At 38.5% G+C, this 19,846-nt stretch overlaps 1 protein-coding gene across 11 annotated transcripts in view; it reads left to right on the forward strand.

Moving 5' to 3' along the window:
• robo2 (roundabout, axon guidance receptor, homolog 2 (Drosophila)) overlaps nucleotides 1-19,846 on the forward strand; it is a 502,406-nt gene that overhangs the window by 477,289 nt on the left and 5,271 nt on the right. For 6 of the 11 annotated variants that reach the window (XM_051864113.1, XM_051864116.1, XM_051864115.1 and 3 more), the window contains 8 exons: nucleotides 8-135; nucleotides 2,468-2,743; nucleotides 3,809-3,934; nucleotides 11,114-11,273; nucleotides 12,267-12,530; nucleotides 14,342-14,550; nucleotides 18,732-18,917; nucleotides 19,518-19,676. In XM_051864113.1, coding sequence (XP_051720073.1) covers nucleotides 8-135; nucleotides 2,468-2,743; nucleotides 3,809-3,934; nucleotides 11,114-11,273; nucleotides 12,267-12,530; nucleotides 14,342-14,550; nucleotides 18,732-18,917; nucleotides 19,518-19,676 — 1,508 coding nt within the window. The remainder of the gene's footprint in view (nucleotides 1-7; nucleotides 136-2,467; nucleotides 2,744-3,808; nucleotides 3,935-11,113; nucleotides 11,274-12,266; nucleotides 12,531-14,341; nucleotides 14,551-18,731; nucleotides 18,918-19,517; nucleotides 19,677-19,846) is intronic. The other 5 variants (XM_051864120.1, XM_051864121.1, XM_051864124.1 and 2 more) reach the window with 2 other exon arrangements.

Genomic DNA, 19,846 nt, shown 5'->3' on the forward strand with positions numbered 1-19,846 from the left:
CCCGCAGTCGTCCTGGTCTGCTGAATGCCAGTGATTCGGGGTACCCGTGGCTTGCCGACTCCTGGCCGACCACCAGTCTCCCTGTTAACAGCGGTTCTGGAGGACCCAATGACCTCAACAACTTCGGCCGGGGAGGTAAATCTACTGTTAGACCCATTGCTGCATTGGCTAGAAATTTTGGACATGTTAAAATGATCAAAAATGTGGTTGTAGTCAAGAGTTTAAAGTGTTAAAAGCAAGCTCTCTCCATCATCTGAAAGAAAATGTCCCCTTCCCTTTTGACATTTCTGGACAATGATGTACACCTGTATGCATATTGCATCGGGTGTGTTTGGACACACGCATTTATTCATCGTGCGCTGGAGACAGACCTATATCGCCACCCGCATCCTGCTGTCATGCTGAAACTAATGGCTGTCGTTCTGACCCACTGTCAGACAGAGGAAGGGCCGATAGCAGAGGAGAGAGGTGGGGGGTGTGAGGAAAAGATGGTGGTCGGGCAGCGAGTCGTGAAGGACAGCCACAGCTTGAGTGGTGCAGATGCAGCTGCTGTATATCATTTTCCCTTCAGTACACACACATACACACAAATGTGGAGTTACAGCATTATTTCACCCAGAAGTGTGAAGAAAAAATGCAAAAAGAGCATAGTAGTAGCAGTGAGCTAAAGGGAAATACTGAAAATAAATTAAAGACCTGTTCACACCAAATAGTATAGTATTGTATTGTATTGTATTGTATTGTATAGTGTGGTGTGGTGTGGTGTGGTGTGTAGTCTAGTCTAGTCTACAGTCTACTCTAGTCTAGTCTTGTCTAGTCTATAGACTAGTCTAATCTAGTCTAGTCTAGTTTAGTCTTCAGTCTAGTCTACAGTCTAGTCTAGTTTAGTCTAGTCTACAGTCTAGTCTAGTTTAGTCTACAGTCTAGTTTAGTCTACAGTCTAATTTAGTCTAGTCTACAGTCTAATTTAGTCTACAGTCTAGTCTAGTTTAGTCTACAGTCTGGTCTAGTCTACAGTCTAGTCTAGTTTAGTCTACAGTCTAGTCTAATTTAGTCTACAGTCTAGTCTAGTTTAGTCTACAGTCTAGTCTAATTTAGTCTACAGTCTAGTCTAGTTTAGTCTACAGTCTAGTCTAATTTAGTCTATAGTCTAGTCTATAGTCTAGTCTACAGTCTAGTCTAGTTTAGTCTACAGTCTAGTCTAGTCTACAGTCTAGTTTAGTCTAGTCTAGTCTATAGTCTAGTCTAGTCTAGTTTAGTCTACAGTCGTCTAGTTTAGTCTACAGTCTAGTCTAGGTTAGTCTATAGTCTAATTTAGTCTACAGTCTAGTCTAGTTTAGTCTACAGTCTAGTCTAATTTAGTCTACAGTCTAGTCTAGTTTAGTCTACAGTCTAGTCTAATTTAGTCTATAGTCTAGTCTATAGTCTAGTCTACAGTCTAGTCTAGTTTAGTCTACAGTCTAGTCTAGTCTACAGTCTAGTTTAGTCTAGTCTAGTCTATAGTCTAGTCTAGTCTAGTTTAGTCTACAGTCGTCTAGTTTAGTCTACAGTCTAGTCTAGGTTAGTCTATAGTCTAGTTTAGTGTACAGTCTAGTCTAGTTTAGTCTAGTCTAGTCTAGTCTAGTCCAGTCCAATCCAATCGCACATATTCACAAACTATGTGTGATGTTTATTTTTAATAGAACTGTATATATTTTGTTATCTTTCGTATATATTTGTTATATTTTGTTATCTGAAATTTTGTTATCTGAGTCGGTGTAAAATTATTAGTATTATTAGTAGTATTCTTACATATATATTTTAATTTATTTAATTTATATAATATATGATATGACATTTAAAAATTAATTACTAGTAATATATAAAATCACATTTGACAACATCATTTTTAAATATTATCATATAAATTACATTAAATAATATAAATAATACTACTAATAATAATTTTACACTTACTCAGATAACAAAATTTCATAATTCCATAATTATCTGAATATTAGGTATAAAAATAATAATATTTGAGAATATTAATAATTTACAACGATTCTTCTTCATATCATACATTTATTGTACGCATATAATTGTATTGTTATTATTATTAATTGCATGGTGTATTACTGTATTATTATTATTATTATTATTATTATTATTATTATTTACACTGACTCACATTCCATAATTATTTAAGCATTATGTATATGTGTGAATGTGTGTGACACTTTTTGGGGTATTTAAAATGTAAAAATTTACCTACAAAATCAACCTGGTTTTCTGAAAGAAATAATATAATATTAAAATTAAATAAACATAATATTTTAATGGCAGTTTGTAGAAATACATTGAAATATTTTGTTTTGATTTATTTCAAAAGAGACATCACTTCTGCACTTCTACTCAAATGTCTCTAAGATATTAGCCTCACAATCTTGTTCATCTCTCCTTCCTTCCATCTTTCCGTGCCTCTCAGACGTGATGCCCAGTGCCCAGGCTGATAAAACAGGCACCATGCTTTCAGACGGAGCCATTTACAGCAGCATTGACTTCACCACCAAAGGTGGATTTGGCAGTCCAAGCCCCGCCTCCCAGGCTACGCCCTACGCCACAACCCAGATCCTCCATTCCAACAGCATTCATGAGCTGGCCGTCGATCTGCCCGAAGCCCAATGGAAGACCTCCCTACAGGCCAAGCAGGAAATGGCCAGCCTGGGCTACTCACTGCCAGACAAGAACTCCTGCAACAACAGTGAGTCTTGCTGAAGGGCCAGGGGTCTCTGTGTGTGTGTGTGTGTGTGTGTGTGTGTGTGTGTGTGTGTGTGTGTGTGTGTGTGTGTGTGTGTGTGTGTGTTACTTCATGTGAGCTTGTTTTTGTGCAGTTTTTATGTCCAAAATCTTTTGAAACAAAGCCAATTGCTCTATTTCTGGATATTGCCTGAGGTTTGTATCAGTGTTAATTTGACCAACATTGTATTAATGTTGCATTTTTTTGACATCCAGAAATAATATGAATGCGTATCATTGGCCCATAACAAAATCCGTGACCCTTGAATGTGTTTCCGACCAAACGGACTGCATTTATTATTTAAATTGTCTTTGGGCTAAAAGAATGTAACATCATTATCCAAGATTTATTCTATTTTGAAAAGCTTTTAAACAAATGCACACTGCTTTTTTAATCGAAAAAGTACTACTATCCATATTAATGAACTTATTCTCCTCAGTTGAACAGAATGATAAATTGTAGCTGTTCCTTAACGCAATTAAAAACCATTTGCGCTTTCATTTGGACTTGAATAAACCTCCAACTATAAAATTACTGTAAATCACACGTATAAATGTTTCCATGGACTGGTTAACTTGCCAACAAATAGAATTAATTCCAGGAAAAATTAGCACTAATGTATGTTGTTAACATCTGAATGAGACACTTTCCCAAGAAACTAGACAAATTGAGAGATTTTAAAACAATTAGGCTCTGTTCCAAAACCTAGTGAGCTGCCATGCTGCCTGCTACCTATTAAGGCAGCATCTTAACTGATGCTAAAGATGCCTCAATTGTATATTTAAATATTATTATATTATATATTATATTATATTATCGGCAACTCACTCCGTTTGGGAACAGATTGAAAAGTGTTCAAATTAAGTAACAAGTCTAAGCATTGTTAAATTAGAAATAATAGGCATTTTAAATAGGAGTTGTGTGTGAATTCAGTGCTTTGCTTGTTGCTCTAACTGCACGCCCTTGCATGCGCTTGTGCCATCTTGCCCTCCACCTGATGCCACTTTTTTGCCCTTCGCCTCCCACTAGCACTCCTTTTCATTCCTGACTACCGATTGGCTGACGGATTGTCTAATAGAATGCCACACAACCAATCGCAGGATTTCAGCACCACCAGCTCCCACAACAGCTCAGATCGAAGCAACAGTCTGTCAGGTTGGTATTTCACCGGTCCAGGGTCAGCAACCCACCCGCATCTTTCCTTCAGTCTGCTCCTCTCCCCTTTCACCTCCACTAACCGTGGTGCACACGCCATGACTCCTGCTGTATACTGTGAATTGTGTGGTTTATATAATAATTGTGTTCCTTGTAGCTGTCATCTCTACTAGATCTACATCCACTGTGTGAATGTAAAAGTCCTGTTTATCTAAAAAAGAAAAGGTTTATATAAACCAGCAGGTTCAAAGTGGTAAAATATGATGGATTCTGCTGTGATATTAGGTGCTTCACAAACCTTTCTGTAATAAGTTTGTCCATAAATTCATTCTTAAAAAGTCTGTTTAAAATCAAGAACGTCTACACTATGTCTACACCAGATGCAAGCGGCGCGACATGAAGCAACAAAAGCAGATGGAACCTATTATAATCAGTGATGCTGTCTACACTGGATGCGGCGCGACACGACAAATTCCTGTGTTACTAGTAGTGTTGGGGAAAGTTACTTTTAAAAGTAATGCGTTACAATATTGCGTTAACTAATTGCGTTACTTAGTTACTTGTTATGAAAAGTAATGAGTTACGTTACTTTTGCGCTACTTTTTCTAAATATTCTGTTTGCATTTCACTGGCTTTATTAATTTTGAGGAATACTGAATCTGTTTATTTATTTATTTATTTTTTTTGTGAAATAAGTAAATGCATGCTCACATTTAGTGTAGAACTACAATAACCATCATGTTCACACACAACGCCTCTGCACTTATTCATGATTTCTCTCAACATGGAGACAGGAGAGCTGTCAGTCAATACATGGGGTCAATACATCAATACACTTGCATTACTTATTTGAAAAGTAACTCAGATATTTTTGTGAATTTAAAAGTAATGCATTACTTTACTAGTTATTTGAAAAAAGTAATCTGATTACGTAACTCGAGTTACTTGTAATGCGTTACCCCCAACACTGGTTACTAGAATCTGATTTCACAGATAATTTGTTTTTTAATAGAAAAAATGTAGACAGAATGTAAAGCACTTGCTTTGGCCCTTGTTTTAAATGATTTTGTTCCGTTTTTGTGTTTGTTGTTGTCCTCTCTTGTCGTTGTACAAGCAGAATGTGACGGTTGGTCGTGTGGTATTTGTCCCGCCCCTCCTCCACTGTGATTGGACGGCTGGGTAAAAAGTGACAGCGATTAGCGTTACGTTTTACCCAAAGTTGAACATTTTTCAACTCTCAGCGCCAGGCGCGCATGAACAGGTTACTGAGCGCCTATTTCATGCGCGCTTGGCATATTTTTCTGGTCGCCAAGAGTTGAAAAATGTTCAACTATGGATAAAACGTAGCGCTAATCACTGTCACTTTTTACCCAGCCGTCCAATCACAGTGGAGGAGGGGCAGGACAAATACCACACCGACCAACCGTCACATTCTGCTAGTTGAACATTTTTCAACTCTTGGCGACCAGAAAAATACACCAAGCGCGCATGAAATAGACGCTCAGTAACCTGTTCATACTGCTGTTTTTAAATACACAGTGTTCCCACTGGAAACAATTGAAAAAATATGCTGACCTTACCAAAAAACAAAAAAAAATGTTTTGGTGGACACACTGCCTTAAAGTTTGAAGAATTTAGCATAGATTTTCTGGTCTTCTCCTTTCACATTTTGGTTCCTCATGTGAATGGGAAATGGTGCATGACATGGTCCACTCAATCTTTATCTTCTGCCTCCATTTGACATGTTGCACATGCTGTAATTCCAGCAAAGCATCTTTTGACATTGTCATTGACCTTGTGTTAACAATGTCAATTTGTTTATGATTTAAGCACAGGTTTGTTTTGCCATTGGCAATTGTTGCAATGTAAAAGAAACCACTCAGAAATGCACACACACTCTTGAGAGGGTTGATTTGAGCGAATTCCTCCCGTTAATGGTTACAAGCTACAATAAAATTCATGTACTGAAAATTACAATGTCATTTATAGGACACAGAGACGGCCCCCATCCTCTCGTCTCATTGTCCATGTGGCTCTCTTTCTCCTCTCTAATCAAGTTTCATGCCAGTGCTTTAACTGTGCAGTAACCCTACACAGCCTCAGACATTAGATGGGAAGCTCTCCAAGCATCTGGCTCAAGTGTTTCAGAGACCACAATTAGGACTCCAAGGGTAGATTTAGGTCAAACATCTCAAGCTCTTCAGGCAAGGATTGTTTGGAAGATAGAGATCATGACCAAATCAAATCAATCTGATCTTGTTTAACCTTTGCGTAGCATTTTAAGGCTGTAATGATATACTGTGATACTACATGCAGCATACAGTGCCACTTGAAAGTTTGTGAACCCCTTGCAGAATCTGTGAAAATGTGAAAAATTTTAACAAATTAAAAGAGATAATACAAAATGCATGTTATTTTTTATTTAGTACTGTCCTGATTAAGATATTTTACATAAAAGATGTTTACATATAATTCACAAGACAAAAAATAGCTGAATTTATTAAAATGACCCCATTCAAAAGTTTGTGAACCATTGATTCTTAATACTGTGTGTGGTTACCTGGATGATCCACGACTGTTTTTTTTTTTGTTTTTGTTTTTGATGGTTGTTCATGAGTCTCTTGTTTGTTCTGAACAGTTAAACTGAGCTCTGTTCTTCAGAAAAATCCTCCAGGACCTGCAGATTCTTCAGATTTCCAGCATCTTTTGCATATTTGAACCCTTTCCAGCAGTGACTGAATGATTTTGAGATCTATTTTTTTCACACTTGAGGACAATTGAGGGACTCAAACACAACTATTAAAAAAGGTTCAGACATTCACTGATGCTCCAGAAGGAAACACGATGCATTGAGAGTCGGGGGGTGAAAACTTTTGAACAGGTTGAAGATGTCCAAATTTTTCTTAATTTGTTTAAATATAAATTTTCTTCATTTAGTACTGCCCTTTGGAAGCAACAGAAGATACCTACATGTTTCCCGGAGACAAATTAAGTACAATTTACCTTGATCTTCAAATTCAAAAAGTTTTCACCCCCCGGCTCTTAATGCATCGTGTTTCCTTCTGGAGCATCAGTGAATGTTTGAACCTTTTTTAATAGTTGTGTTTGAGTCCCTCAGTTGTCCTCAGTGTGAAAAGACGGATCTCAAAATCATTCAGTCACTGCTGGAAAGGGTTTGAATATGCAAAAAATGCTTGAAATCTGAAGAATCTGCAGGACCAGGAGGATTTTTCTGAAGAACGCTGGGCAATTCAACTGCTCAGAACAAACAAGGGACTTATGAACAACCGTCACAAAACAAAAAACAGTCGTGGATCATCCAGGTAACCACACACAGTATTAGAAATCAATGGTTCACAAATTTTTGAATGGGGTCATTTTAATAAATTCAGCTATTTTTTTGTCTTGTGAATTATATGTAAACATCTTTTATGTAAAATATCTTAATCAGGACAGTACTAAATTAAAAATAACATGCATTTTGTATTATCTCTTTTATTTTGTTAAAATTTTTCACATTTTCACAGATTCTGCAAGGGGTTCACAAACTTTCAAGTGGCACTGTATCTAACAACCTGATTAACATGGAAAAAAACTGTTTTCGCATTTCCATACTCATCATTCAGAAAATTTATAGAGATCATGCTTTTGGAAATATACATTATCGTTCAAAAGTTAGTAAAAACAGTAATAATGTGAAATAATTTATTTAGAATTTTCAGAAGCCATAACAGTGTCACATGATCCTTCAGAAATCAATCTAATATGCTGATTGGCTGCTCAAGAAACATTTCTTATTATTATAAATGTTGAAAACAGTTGTGCTGCTTCATATTTTAAAAAAAGTGATTTTTTCAAGATTCTGTGATGAAAAGAACAGCATTTGTTTGAAGTAGATTTTTTTTTTTTTTTTTTTTTTTGTAACAATATTAAGGACCTACTGTCATTTTTGATCAATTAAATGCTAGTAACAAAAATAATAAATGTATCAAGTAATACAAGTATTAAAAGTATTAAATAAGTATTAATAAAAGTGTTAAAATTGACCCTAAACTTTTGAAGGTTATATATTTTATCATTTTTTACTGAAATAATTGATTATGTCAAGATGGTTTATTCAAAAAATGCTTTGAGCAAATGGCAGAGAGAACAAATTCGAAGTATGCATGACTGAAGGAGAAAAAAGCTGAGTGAATAAGCAAGGGTCACATTTGCATTTCCAAAGACTACGCTTGATTGTTTCCAAGCAAACACATGTACTTCATTTGTTTGCAGCAGGTCATTTTGGCTTACTATCCCAAATAATTGTGAAATATTTGGACTTTTAATATTGATCCCAGTGTATTGGCATGATGTCCACACAGAACATGTGAATCATTTCAGTGCTTGAGTTTAATTCTATATCAGGAATCACGTCACTTTTAGAATCTGACCTTCTATTATAGATGTCAAGGCAGGTTTTTAATTAATTTAAAGGTGTTTAAGGAAAGCAAAAACAGTGAAACATGTTTCACCCATTCAAAGGGTATATTTGCTGTTTTGAAAGCCAAAATTCACAGCCTTCCTTAGTGAAAAACGTTCTTGTCATAATCAAAAACACATGCATTTCCCTGTAACAGAAAGCCATAAAGTCTTTGTACTGCCCCATTAAATACAAATTATTTTCAAATACTGTTATTACTCCTTTTTCCCACCATAGTGTACAATTAGGTCATAATTCATTGTACAAGATAGAACAGATCTGAGTTGAGCAAGCTCTCACTGATGTGTTAAAAGTATGGAACTTTAAGTTATGAAATACAGCCAAGTTTCTTCACCTCTGATCTGGCCTAGTTCAGAAAGCAACCTCATGTTTGTCAGTTGAGTCACTGCCGTCCCATAGCACCCCTCCTGTCTGTTTTCCTCACATTTCTTACGTTGGTAATTTCAGGAGCTGCCCCGACTCCTCAGCAGAGACTCGTTTACATTATTGATGCCCTCTACTCAACAAACAGAGGGAGAAAGAAAGGAGGAGAGAGAGTGAGGAAGTGAGGGAGTGATTGAGTAATCATGCCATCTCTCCATTTATTGTCCGACGCCACGCGTCACCCAGAGGAACGATTAGGAAACCCAATTACTTCCCCCCACTCCAGCCACTTCTGCCTCTTCTGCCTCTAGCCTGTTGTTATTTTTTTATTACTAGCATGCTTTATTCATCTTCGTTTGACACTTCCATCCTTTCGCAAGTCTCCTAATGCCTCCCGCTCTCGCTCACCCGTCGGAACAATAGCGCACCGTCAGCGAGAAGTTCCGGCGATGGGAACGCTCTCTAATAGGCCGACTGCCGAGAGTATCATAAACGTCAGCCTCCGTATGACAAATCTGCCTTAAACTGTGCATAGCTACAGTACTCATCCTATTGCTTTCTCGTTTCTTCACACTTTCTTAAAGGAACAGTGCACCCTGAAATGAACATTTTGAAAACACACTCTTGTGTCATTTCAAACCTGTATGACTTTCTTCAGTTTAACACAAACACAATTTTTTAGAGCTATACATGTTCATCTTTACTATGTAAGGACTGCTTAATAAATGTGAACCTAAGCTTTCAAGCTTAAGATAGGGCTAAAAATACAGTTTTTCATTTCATTCACCCGAATCTTTTAGACACAGTTTTGTGAACTAGATCAACTAATAATCAAATGGTTTAGCCATTTTCTAGTTCACAGCCAGTTCACAAAATCCGGTCTGAACTGGGTTTTGTGAATTGAATAGACCAACTGTTTGAAAAGATTTAAAAGAATGATTCTTATTGCACCGAGAACTAGTTATTTAATGTCCATAAATGACTTCAATTTGGGACAAACTAATCCTAAAGTACTATAAAATCATAAAGTACTAGTCATAGGGACCAATTTTATGTTGCTTTTGCATCTGACAGCCTCAGTCTTTAATTCAACTCATTGATCAGCACAATTTCTTTATGTTCCACAGAAGAAGGAAAGTCATTGGGTTTTTGAACAACATGATCATTTTCATTTTTTGGGTGGAATATTCCTTTAGGATCCTGGAAAGATAGTCTATTCATAGCCCTTGAATGTGATTCAACATGGCTTTTATAAAGAATTTTTTAGACTTAATGTATAGCCCTGTCAAAGTCCTGGCATCATATTAAATAACATGATGTTTGTAGCCACAGGGTTGCCTGAATCGGAACATTTCGAGGCGGCAGGGACGATTAGAGGCCATTGGCAGACAGAGGCAGATGATGACAGATAGGATCCCATACAATACAAGTGCTGCCAGTGAAGGTTTTCCCCCCTGTTTGCATTTGGCCGTGTGTCTGACTCCATCAGCCTCAGCTATTTTATGCCTGGCTTGAAACACGGGAGGATCTGGCAACATGCACCAAAGCACTGGTCACGTCGAGTTTGCCAACGGCAGCATTAATAATTTACAGTAATGAATCCTGCCGCCTCTGCATGTACTCTGCGGAGGACACGCATATACATCACTTCCTCGTCCCAAATGTCTTCATCTGGCATTGATGGCCGTTACATTTAGATGGTTTTGTTAATTAGATTGTGACAGAAGGGTGATTAATTACTATCCTACGTACTGGTTCTTGGGCAAGTTTGTGATTTGCCAAATCGTTTGTCCTGGGAGATTGTGGGAGTGTCATATTCAAGTTTAACAGCCTTTTTTTCTTCCCATCTTTCACACATTTCTGTTTCTTTCTCAGTAGTTTTTTGTTGTTGTTAGGATAAATAAAATGAAGTGCATATACTCATTGAATGGAACTAGAGTTGCAAACAAAGACACTCCAGCAAGTTGCATGAATGGCAATCGTGGTAAAAAGGTCAAAGTTTTTTACAGAAATGTCTTTTTTTGAGTCTTCATCTTTTCAGACATTGACATGCCGTAAACGGTTTCTTTCACCACGCAGCCTTGAGATTGCTTTTATGGCTGTGTTGGCTCAGAACATTTTGAAAGCAGTCGTGTGCAGAGGAGTTGTATATGCTAAAATACAAGCAATTGCATTTGACAGTGGCATTGGAAGAGCCTTCACTTAGTGTAGAGAATTTCAAGCACATGTAATGTTTGGGGAATAAATCAGTGTGAAAACATGGAAATTGGAAATCACGTGACTCCATTCTGTATTCAAGCTCTAACTAATACCCCCAACTTTTGCTCTTGTAGGTGGGAAAGGTGGAAAGAAGAAGAAGACCAAAGCAAACGCCAAGCCCACCAAGATGAATGGCTCCAACTGGGCTAACGTTCCACTGCCTCCCCCTCCTGTCCACCCTCTTCCAGGCACGGAGATGGACCACTACGCATCAGAGCACCATGATGGAGGAGGGTAGGGTCCTGAGTCACTCTTTCAGCTCTGCTTAGTACAAGTAATAGTGTCAATACATACTTCAAATTTAACGCTCACATCTATAATATCTAGAGATGGTGATCCATGTAATTAAGCATTGAATTTTCCCCATCAAGTTTAAAATAAAACCGGCTATGATGTGCATAGGACATTGTTCAAAGCCTTGTTCTTGCTGGCTAATACCATCTGTAAATCCACTAATGGTATTTATTTATTCCTTAGAGAGTTAATCAAACTGCTTGCACTAAATGGTTTATTTGTTGTCCATTATAAATGGATGGGATGTTTCTGCCAATGTGTGATAATCTTAAAACCTTGTTTGACAAACTGTTCAAGCTCAGCAACTTTTAATATACTTTCGCCACTGACGACACTCCACTCTGGTCTGACATCAGCGTCTGCCCATCTGTACAGTTAAAGGAAAACGTGAAGGTGGTGATTCAAATTAAATATCCTTCTCGAGAGGTGTGCTTGCCTTTCAACCCTGTTAATTTCCATCTAGGAGAGTCATCCAGCTTAATAGGCTCTCTGGCAAATGAGTAGTCTTCTACGCTGTAAATCTCGCCACTGTCTTTAATGGCTTCAGATTAAAACTGTTATGTCCTACGGGATGTGCACTGACAAATTCCTCTAATGAATGTTGGCTTTATGACATGTATTATTTCAGCATGTATAAGCACAGTTCTGGGAAATAAAAAACACAGTCGTTCTGCTAGATCAGCCTGTATTAAAGAACATGTAAAGCTGTGAAAATCCCTCTTGATTTTTTTGCATTTAACCCAAGATTTAACACTATGTTGCTAAACTTGAGTCTCACTATATCCAGAACTGTTGGCTAGACTGACATTTAAAACATTTTTAAGACATTTAAAAAAAAAAAAAAAAAGTCATGCCTAACACACAACTGGTAGTGGGGTGCCACAGGGACCCGTCTGCATTCCATTTTCATTTTGTTTCTGTGTTTTGTTCTAGATATGATAGTGATGGTTGGGGCCCGCCATTGCCAGTGCAGACGTACCTCCATCAGGGTTTAGAGGATGAGCTGGAGGAAGAGGAAGAACGGGTGCCCACTCCACCCATAAGGGGCGTGGCCTCTTCCCCTGCAGCAGTTTCCTTTGGCAAACAGTCCACAGCCACACTGAGCCCATCCCCACGTGAAGAAATACAGCCCATGCTCCAGGCCCACCTAGATGAGCTAACCCGCGCTTACCAGTTGGACATGGCTAAACAGGCTTGGTAAGATCTGAGTTAAAGGGGAATTTTTGTACCACTAGAGCAGAGATGCCCAATTTAGGATCCACTGGTTAAGTGCACTGTTGAATTTGCACAAATAATAGTATGTAATTTGCTCTGGAAATTTTATAGAGGTTGTCTGAGAAAAACACAGACATGGCAGATTAGGATGATATTCTGCAATCATTTGAAATTTACCTATGACATTCTATGACATGAAATTTATCTAAATTTAAACAATCTCATGGATGTGGCTGTTGTGGTTTGTGATCATATGGGCACCAGCTGCTGCAGTAAATGTGGTGTATTCAAATGACTTTGACATAGTCCTTTTATGTTTACCCATTTTAAATGCCTATTGCCCGCCATGCACAGTTGCCCTGAAGCCACCGGCTTGGCGGTGCCACCGGCCTTGGGCCCGTCATCGCTGCTTGCAGCTATATTTTAATTTTTATGTTTTGAAATGTAGATAATATAAATGAATTTGATTTAAAAATGTAAATTTTAATATAATACACAGCAAAATCCCCAAAGTTAAATCAACTCTGCTCAGAGAACATATGGTCCCTCTCTATATAGAGTTAAAATAACACTGAAGCAGAGGTAAAGTTAATGAGATAATATGCTGTTTGTGGAGTTGTGTAATCAGATCTTGAGAGATTTAATGTCTTTTATCTTCAGTTGAGTTCATCTCAGACTGTGGCTGGAAGTCAATTGTAGTTCTTGTTTTTTACTTCAGTGATTCTGCTTGTTAACAGCAGGTGTTCATTACTAATGCTCAATCATCACTTAATTAATCACTTAATTATCTCATTAACTTCAACTCTGCTTCAGTGTTACTTTAACACTATATAGAGAGGGACCATATGTACTCTGAGCAGAGCTGATTTAACTTTTGCTTTGTATAGTTAGATGTGATGCAACATTTTAGGGGGGGACACCTCTGCACTAGAGGCACCAAATGCAGTTGTAAAATATAATGGCTGAAGATCTGATTTTTCTTTGACTTTCTTTTTCTTTTTACCCACACAAAATTTCATTACAATTTAAACTGAATAAGATGTTTTTTATTGCACCGTATTTGTTAGTCGTTTTCAATAAAAGCAAGGTATTCAATAAAAAAAAAATGTGAATGCAGCTAAATTAAATCTGAAAACAATTCATAGCCGTCCACCCCACACTGTGTAAAGCATTCTTAAAAAGCCCCCATGCTAAACCCTTGCTTCAACCTGTCTTTCCGAGAGAAACCGACTTCCGCTTATTACAGTCGGCACTGAGGGAACGGCCACCACTTGTCAGGAGGAAGATGTCATGTTGCCGCCATAATGAGTATGTTGCTCATAGTGCGTTTTTGACGACTGAGAAGAGCCCATAATTATATCCAAATCCTGGCACAGACCGCATCAAAGAAGCAGCAGCACTGCACAAGCACACACGATACACATATATATAGACACACAGTGGCTGTCATCGAACCTAGCTGTCTAGTGGGTGACAGCCACAGCAAAGACATGCCTGTGGTGGTTGCCATTGTATCCCCTTCAAGCTGCAATTAGTAGGTCATTGTGTTAGCATGCAAACCGTGGCACTGCTGAATTAGCCGAATTGTCCCAATTCATCTGAGAGATGACAAGGAATGTTCTAGGAATACTACATTTCGCCTGACAGACAGCACACCCCACGCATTTCTCTTTTGTCTGGGCTTGTCGCTCATTGACACCCTTTGTCTCCCGCTGACAACCCTTGAAGCTCTTGCTTGGTTATGCAAAAAAGCATGATATGTTCATGTTTGACTTCTTTGGAATTCTCCGCAGGCACATGCAGGGTGGGCCTTACCCGCCCCAGGCCCCTGCGCCACCCGTTGGGTACGTTTCCAGCACTCTAGTGTCCGATATCGAGACAGACCTCCCTGACGAAGACGACGATGATGAGGAGGATGAAGGATACGAGATGTCGCCACCAATTAGGGGCATCGAACACACACCAGGCTCCAGCATGGACAACTTGGACAGCTCTGTTACGGGTAAGCATACACTTTTATGATTATTTCTGTGATCTTATTTCTATGAACTTTTCCTGTGAAAGAACATGAAGAAGTTCTTCAAAAAGAGCCCTTATCTAAACCTTTAAACCATGTTCAGTTTGGTGCACAGTTAGATGTCCGGTGCAGATTGCGTTCTTTCACTGCAATAACTCTAAGCACTGCAGGGGTGGCCATTTCATTTGCTCATTATCCCATCCATTGGGATTTCTATCTCTCTTAAATCATTTCAGGACTTTTGAACTCAGCATGGACAGTAAAGAAAAAAAAATCTCTATTTTTTATTTAAAAAGTTATTTAACATGCAGTCCATTTGGTCAGAAACACCAAATGATATGATCTACTCACATATCAAATTACAATTCAACAGCATGTGCACATAAAGATAAGACAATAAAACAGAGGTACTTATCTCTGTCTATAAAGCAGCATATTTCAGTCCAGCGGGCACGTTCAGATTGTACTGCTGATGTTTACATGGGAAGCAGTCGTGGTTTATTCACATGTGTACCGCATGTGGTGGCTTTGTTTATACTAGCATGGTAAAATACTATGTTTTGCTCTGCTTGTCTGTAAATAGTTGTGTTGGTTTGTCATTATGCTCACGTGTGTGGCTGGGTGCATGTTTATTTTCACCTCACCTGAAAATGGGCGGATTGAAATCCAGTTTGTTCTGGCATTTGGGGATAAACTCTAATCACCATAATGAGGAGAGATAGACTAAAAGACTAAAAAAGGGGGAGTAAAGTAACTTAGAAAATTGAAACAAATGATTTTACTCAATCACAGCCCTCATTGCTTCCATTTTCCCATGAAGATTTTGAATAAATCTCACGTTCAAGGCTCCATTTCCCCATTGAAGACAGGAGGCACCATTTACATTTTACAACTTATTGAAAGGGTTTTATGGGCCGTCTGTCATAAGGGACACATGAAGGGTATGACATTGCAGGGTTAGAAACTAAAAGCCCTCTGTTCTCTAATTTACCACAGGACTGAGGCAAAATGGGACAGTGGTGCTCCTCTAATCAGGCCGAGATTATCATTGCACTTGACATGGGTGCGGATGGATGGATGGATGGATGGATGGACGGATTGACTGACTGACTGACTGACCGACTGACTGACGGATTGATTGATTGATTGATTGATTGATTGATTGATTGATTGATTGGTTGATTGATTGGCTGGTTGGTGGGTTGGTTGGTTGGTTGGTTGGTTGGTTGGTTGGTTGGTTCATTGGTTCATTCGTTCGTTCGTTCATTCATTCATTCATTCATTTTGAGTTGGACTGGACCTGTGAGGTGCATTTTTCCCCTGAATGATGAAGAATTGGTCATCTCTGACATCTCTCTGTAGAGAGATATCTGGTGAAACACAAAACAAGTGTTGTTTAGTGGTGGCTGTTGTCCACTCTCGACAACTTCCTTTCACTGCTTTCTTCCACCAGAGTCCTTTGTTTTTGCCCACAGTAGCACCAAACTGACACTACACTAGTAGAGGCAGAGATTTGTTCTTCCTAAAGAGAATAAAACAGTATTAACAACCATTTCTTTTGGGCAGCTTAGTTGAGGAGAAATAAAGATCACTGGAACATATTTTTCTTTATTGTGCTTGATTATTTATTGCATGCACAACCCTCAGCAGATCAGTGAGTTTGTGAAATAGCGAGGGTGTTTTATAGGAGTTGTAATGTGAGCAGTGAGCTCACTGTCCTGCTCCACTCTGCTCCCATAAACCCTTGCACCAACTGCAGATCGGCAGGTCACGTGTCCTGAGGCGGGCGTCTCCTCCTACTCGTCAAGGGGAATGATTACGATGCTTAACGATATGCAGATGAGGGCTCGGGGCAGTGTAAATCAGCTTTAGTGGCAGCAGGGTGTTGGATGAGTTTTACAGTCCTGCGTAACTCCATTTGGCCAAGCTGTGAATATTAAGCGTGGATTATCGGAATGGAAAGACGTTCTGACTGTGTCAAAAATAGCCTTTATTGAATCCATAAAATGTTCAAAAACCATGACAGATTTTTGTATTAGCTCCATATTTATAGCTACAGTATTGTAGCTTCAAATGTTTGCTGTTTGTGACTGCCAACTCCAAATTAGCAACAATTTGTGGGAAGTTCTCTTCATGGTACGCCACGCTGTATAAAAACATTTGGGTTTGCGAACGTGATCCAGAATTTATTTTGGCCAGAGAATGGTTATTGTTTTGCAGCTGCCAGCATTATTATATGGCGAAGAGTGAAAGCTTGGTATTTTCGAGGATCTGTTTTAGGTGGCTGGTTGTTAGAGAGGATGTCGTCTCTGGAGGAGGCAGGAGGCGCTGAGGCGTAGTGCAGGTATTCTGCAGGAGCCGTCCCTTCTGATGTGGAGCTCTGTACCTGCCTCTGTCTCTGCCAGCACATTCAATTCATTATATGCAGTCTTGCTTTGCTGAGAGACAGTCTCGAGGGACTCAACTTTTTTTTTAGCGAAACAAAGCAGTATGCAGTTTCTGAGGAAATTAAAAGGAAGAGACTGTCAGGGAGAGTTTTCTTTTTTTCAGGTTTTTTTTTTTTTTTTTTTTTAGTCTGCATCCTATTATTTTCTCTTTTAGACAAAAGAAACACGAAATGTATTTTGGTGCTTTGAAAATCTTTATATTTGCAGGTATTACAGGAATTTGCAGGTATTAATATGATTATTTTTAGGGTTTTATATTCCAGCAGGAAGCAGTATTTACTTTACAATATTAACACAGTGTTGTATATTTACCATTTTTATTCGCAGGTATTATAATATGGGGGTTGTATGCTAGCAACAATCAGTATTTACTTCACAGTATAAAGATAGTGTTACAGATAATAATAAATAACTGATAATAATAAATAACTAATAAGTTATTAGTAGTAGTAGTATTTTCTAATAAACTATTTTTATAGTAGTAATAAATACATTTTAAAGCCGCAAGCAAAAAAAAAAAATCTTAAAGAAAAAATGTTTTGAAAGCACTACACTGTTTTTAGTGTCACCAAGACCTACAAATCTGTCACCAAGACCTAATTAGCTCAATGTTAAATCTTGAAACATACTTGAAACTATAAAAATATTTCCCAGGCAACATTGTAACCCTCTTAACTTTACTCTCGGATCATTAAGCAATAGTCGCGCCATCTCACATCAGCTTCCCCGAGGATATTTGTGCCAGGTTGCCATCAATCAAAAAAAAATCCATGCCATAAATCTGACAAGTGCCAAAGAAGAAGAACAGCACAGAGCCGTGTGGTTGCTTTGATCATGCTGCGTGTTTCTGTGTGAGATATCAGCTGCTTCACCTCAGGCCACGTGCAGGTGCGTGCATTCCTTCCCATCAAAGCAATCAAAAGGAAGTGAGGTCGTGATGTTGTAGTCAGGTGGCTGGTGTGAGTTTATATGCTGGATGAAAGCAGGATAAGTTACTTAAAAAAAAAAAAAAAAAAATCCTAAAAATGCCAGAACAGATTAATGAACCAGAAAGATTATTTATAAAAAAAAATAAAAAAAACTTCTTCTGTGATATTAAATTACATTAATGTTTTAGTTAACGAATTACGCATATAATGTAACAGTGATATGTTAACCAAAGCCTTTATTCTATGCTGTTTTTCTTTTCTTTTTATTTATTTATTCCGTTATTTTGCTTACTTGTTTTGTCTGTTTTGTATGTTTTGTGTTGCCTTTTTTGTTTAGTTTTTTTTTTTTTGTTTCATCATTTTTGTTTGGTTTGTTTTCTTTTGTTTGTGTCTTGGTGTTTTGCTTTTTTTTTTTTTTTTTGGCTGTATTCTGTAATCTACCTTACTCAGCCATTTTGTTTTGGTTATTAGTTTCATAACAGTGACTACCTAATAATTATGAAGGTGTCTGGCTCATCTCGTCAAACGTGCTCGTCACCTGTGCTATAACACATCTTTATTCAGATGAGAGGATAATCATTCCCAGCACACATCCAAAGCCGAATTTTACAGTATTATTCTGATCATAAATGTATTTTTCCATTTGCCCTCGTAAAGGCATCAGTAACTTATTAGTGTGTAAATATTAATAAAGCGTATATCCTGTCTCAGCATACATCCTGTTTTTTCTGGAAAAAACGAAACTAGAAAACTTGGTCAATCTAACGCCCATGCGGCCGCTCCTCTCCAGGCTCTATGGTGAACGGTTGGGGCTCGGCTTCAGATGATGATGACAGAAACTTCTCCAGCAGGAGGTCTAGTGCCGGCAGCTCCTCTGACGGCTCACTCTTCACCCATTGCAGCTTTGCACGAGCCCTGGTGGCGGCCGCAGACAAGGCTGGTTACCGTCTGGACGGCACCAGCCTGAGCAAGAGAGGTCGGTTTGGAGGAATCAAAGGAATTCGAGTCTGAAAGTCTGGTGTTTGTTGACTGCACAATGGCTCACTTTTAACAGAATGATGCTTCTTTTCTGCTTTCTGATTTTACGCTGATGAACTTTTGCTTTTATCTGAAGGGTTTTTGAAAGCAGCATGGTACAAATACTAACATCTTTTTGGATTTGCTTGTTGGGTTTTGGTGACGGCTGTTTTTACTTAGCAGGGTTTTGGTTCTATGCTTTCAGTTTACACTGCAAGCGAATGAAATAACTGGGAACAGATCTGGCGCTTATGTCTTCAGATTCTTTTATTATGTACTTTAGGTTCGACTTTGTGCCTCTTTCTGACTCTATAATAATCTTGATTGTTAAGAACTTCATCCACAGATATTCAAGAAGCCACTTTCACAATCTTAAACCTTTTTTCCAACAGGCTACGCAATAAAAATGAAATGATTCTGCTGCTTCTGAATCAAACTAACAAGCTATCCACCCTAATTCTGAGCAACATGTCATGCTTTCCTCTCAAAATTCGTTTACATTCTCTAACATTTCGACAACTTTACAGGCTAACCACAGTTCTTTCTTTGTTCCCTGCAGATAAAGGTCTACCTCATAGACCTCGTCCCGCTAGCCCGTTTTCCACAGATGGAAGCACGGTGGGCACACACAGCCTTGGTCACCAGCGGGCGCCGAGGCCCACCCGTAAACACAAAGGCCCTGGCACTGCCCCGCACCGCCGCGATGCCAGCGCTGATGGTGAACTTTAGTCCAGTTTTAAATGAATAGATAATACTAAAGCATGGTTTACACTTGATAACTGATCTCTCTTGCATGCGTTATTGAATTAATGTGGTAGTCAACATTGGTTAAAGGAGACAGATGGGGTCATAAGCAAATGCATTTAGCAATAGCAAATATCCGAGCCA

The sequence above is a fragment of the Ctenopharyngodon idella genome, chromosome 15 (assembly GCF_019924925.1).
Source record: "Ctenopharyngodon idella isolate HZGC_01 chromosome 15, HZGC01, whole genome shotgun sequence".
Taxonomy (NCBI): Eukaryota; Metazoa; Chordata; class Actinopteri; order Cypriniformes; family Xenocyprididae; genus Ctenopharyngodon; species Ctenopharyngodon idella.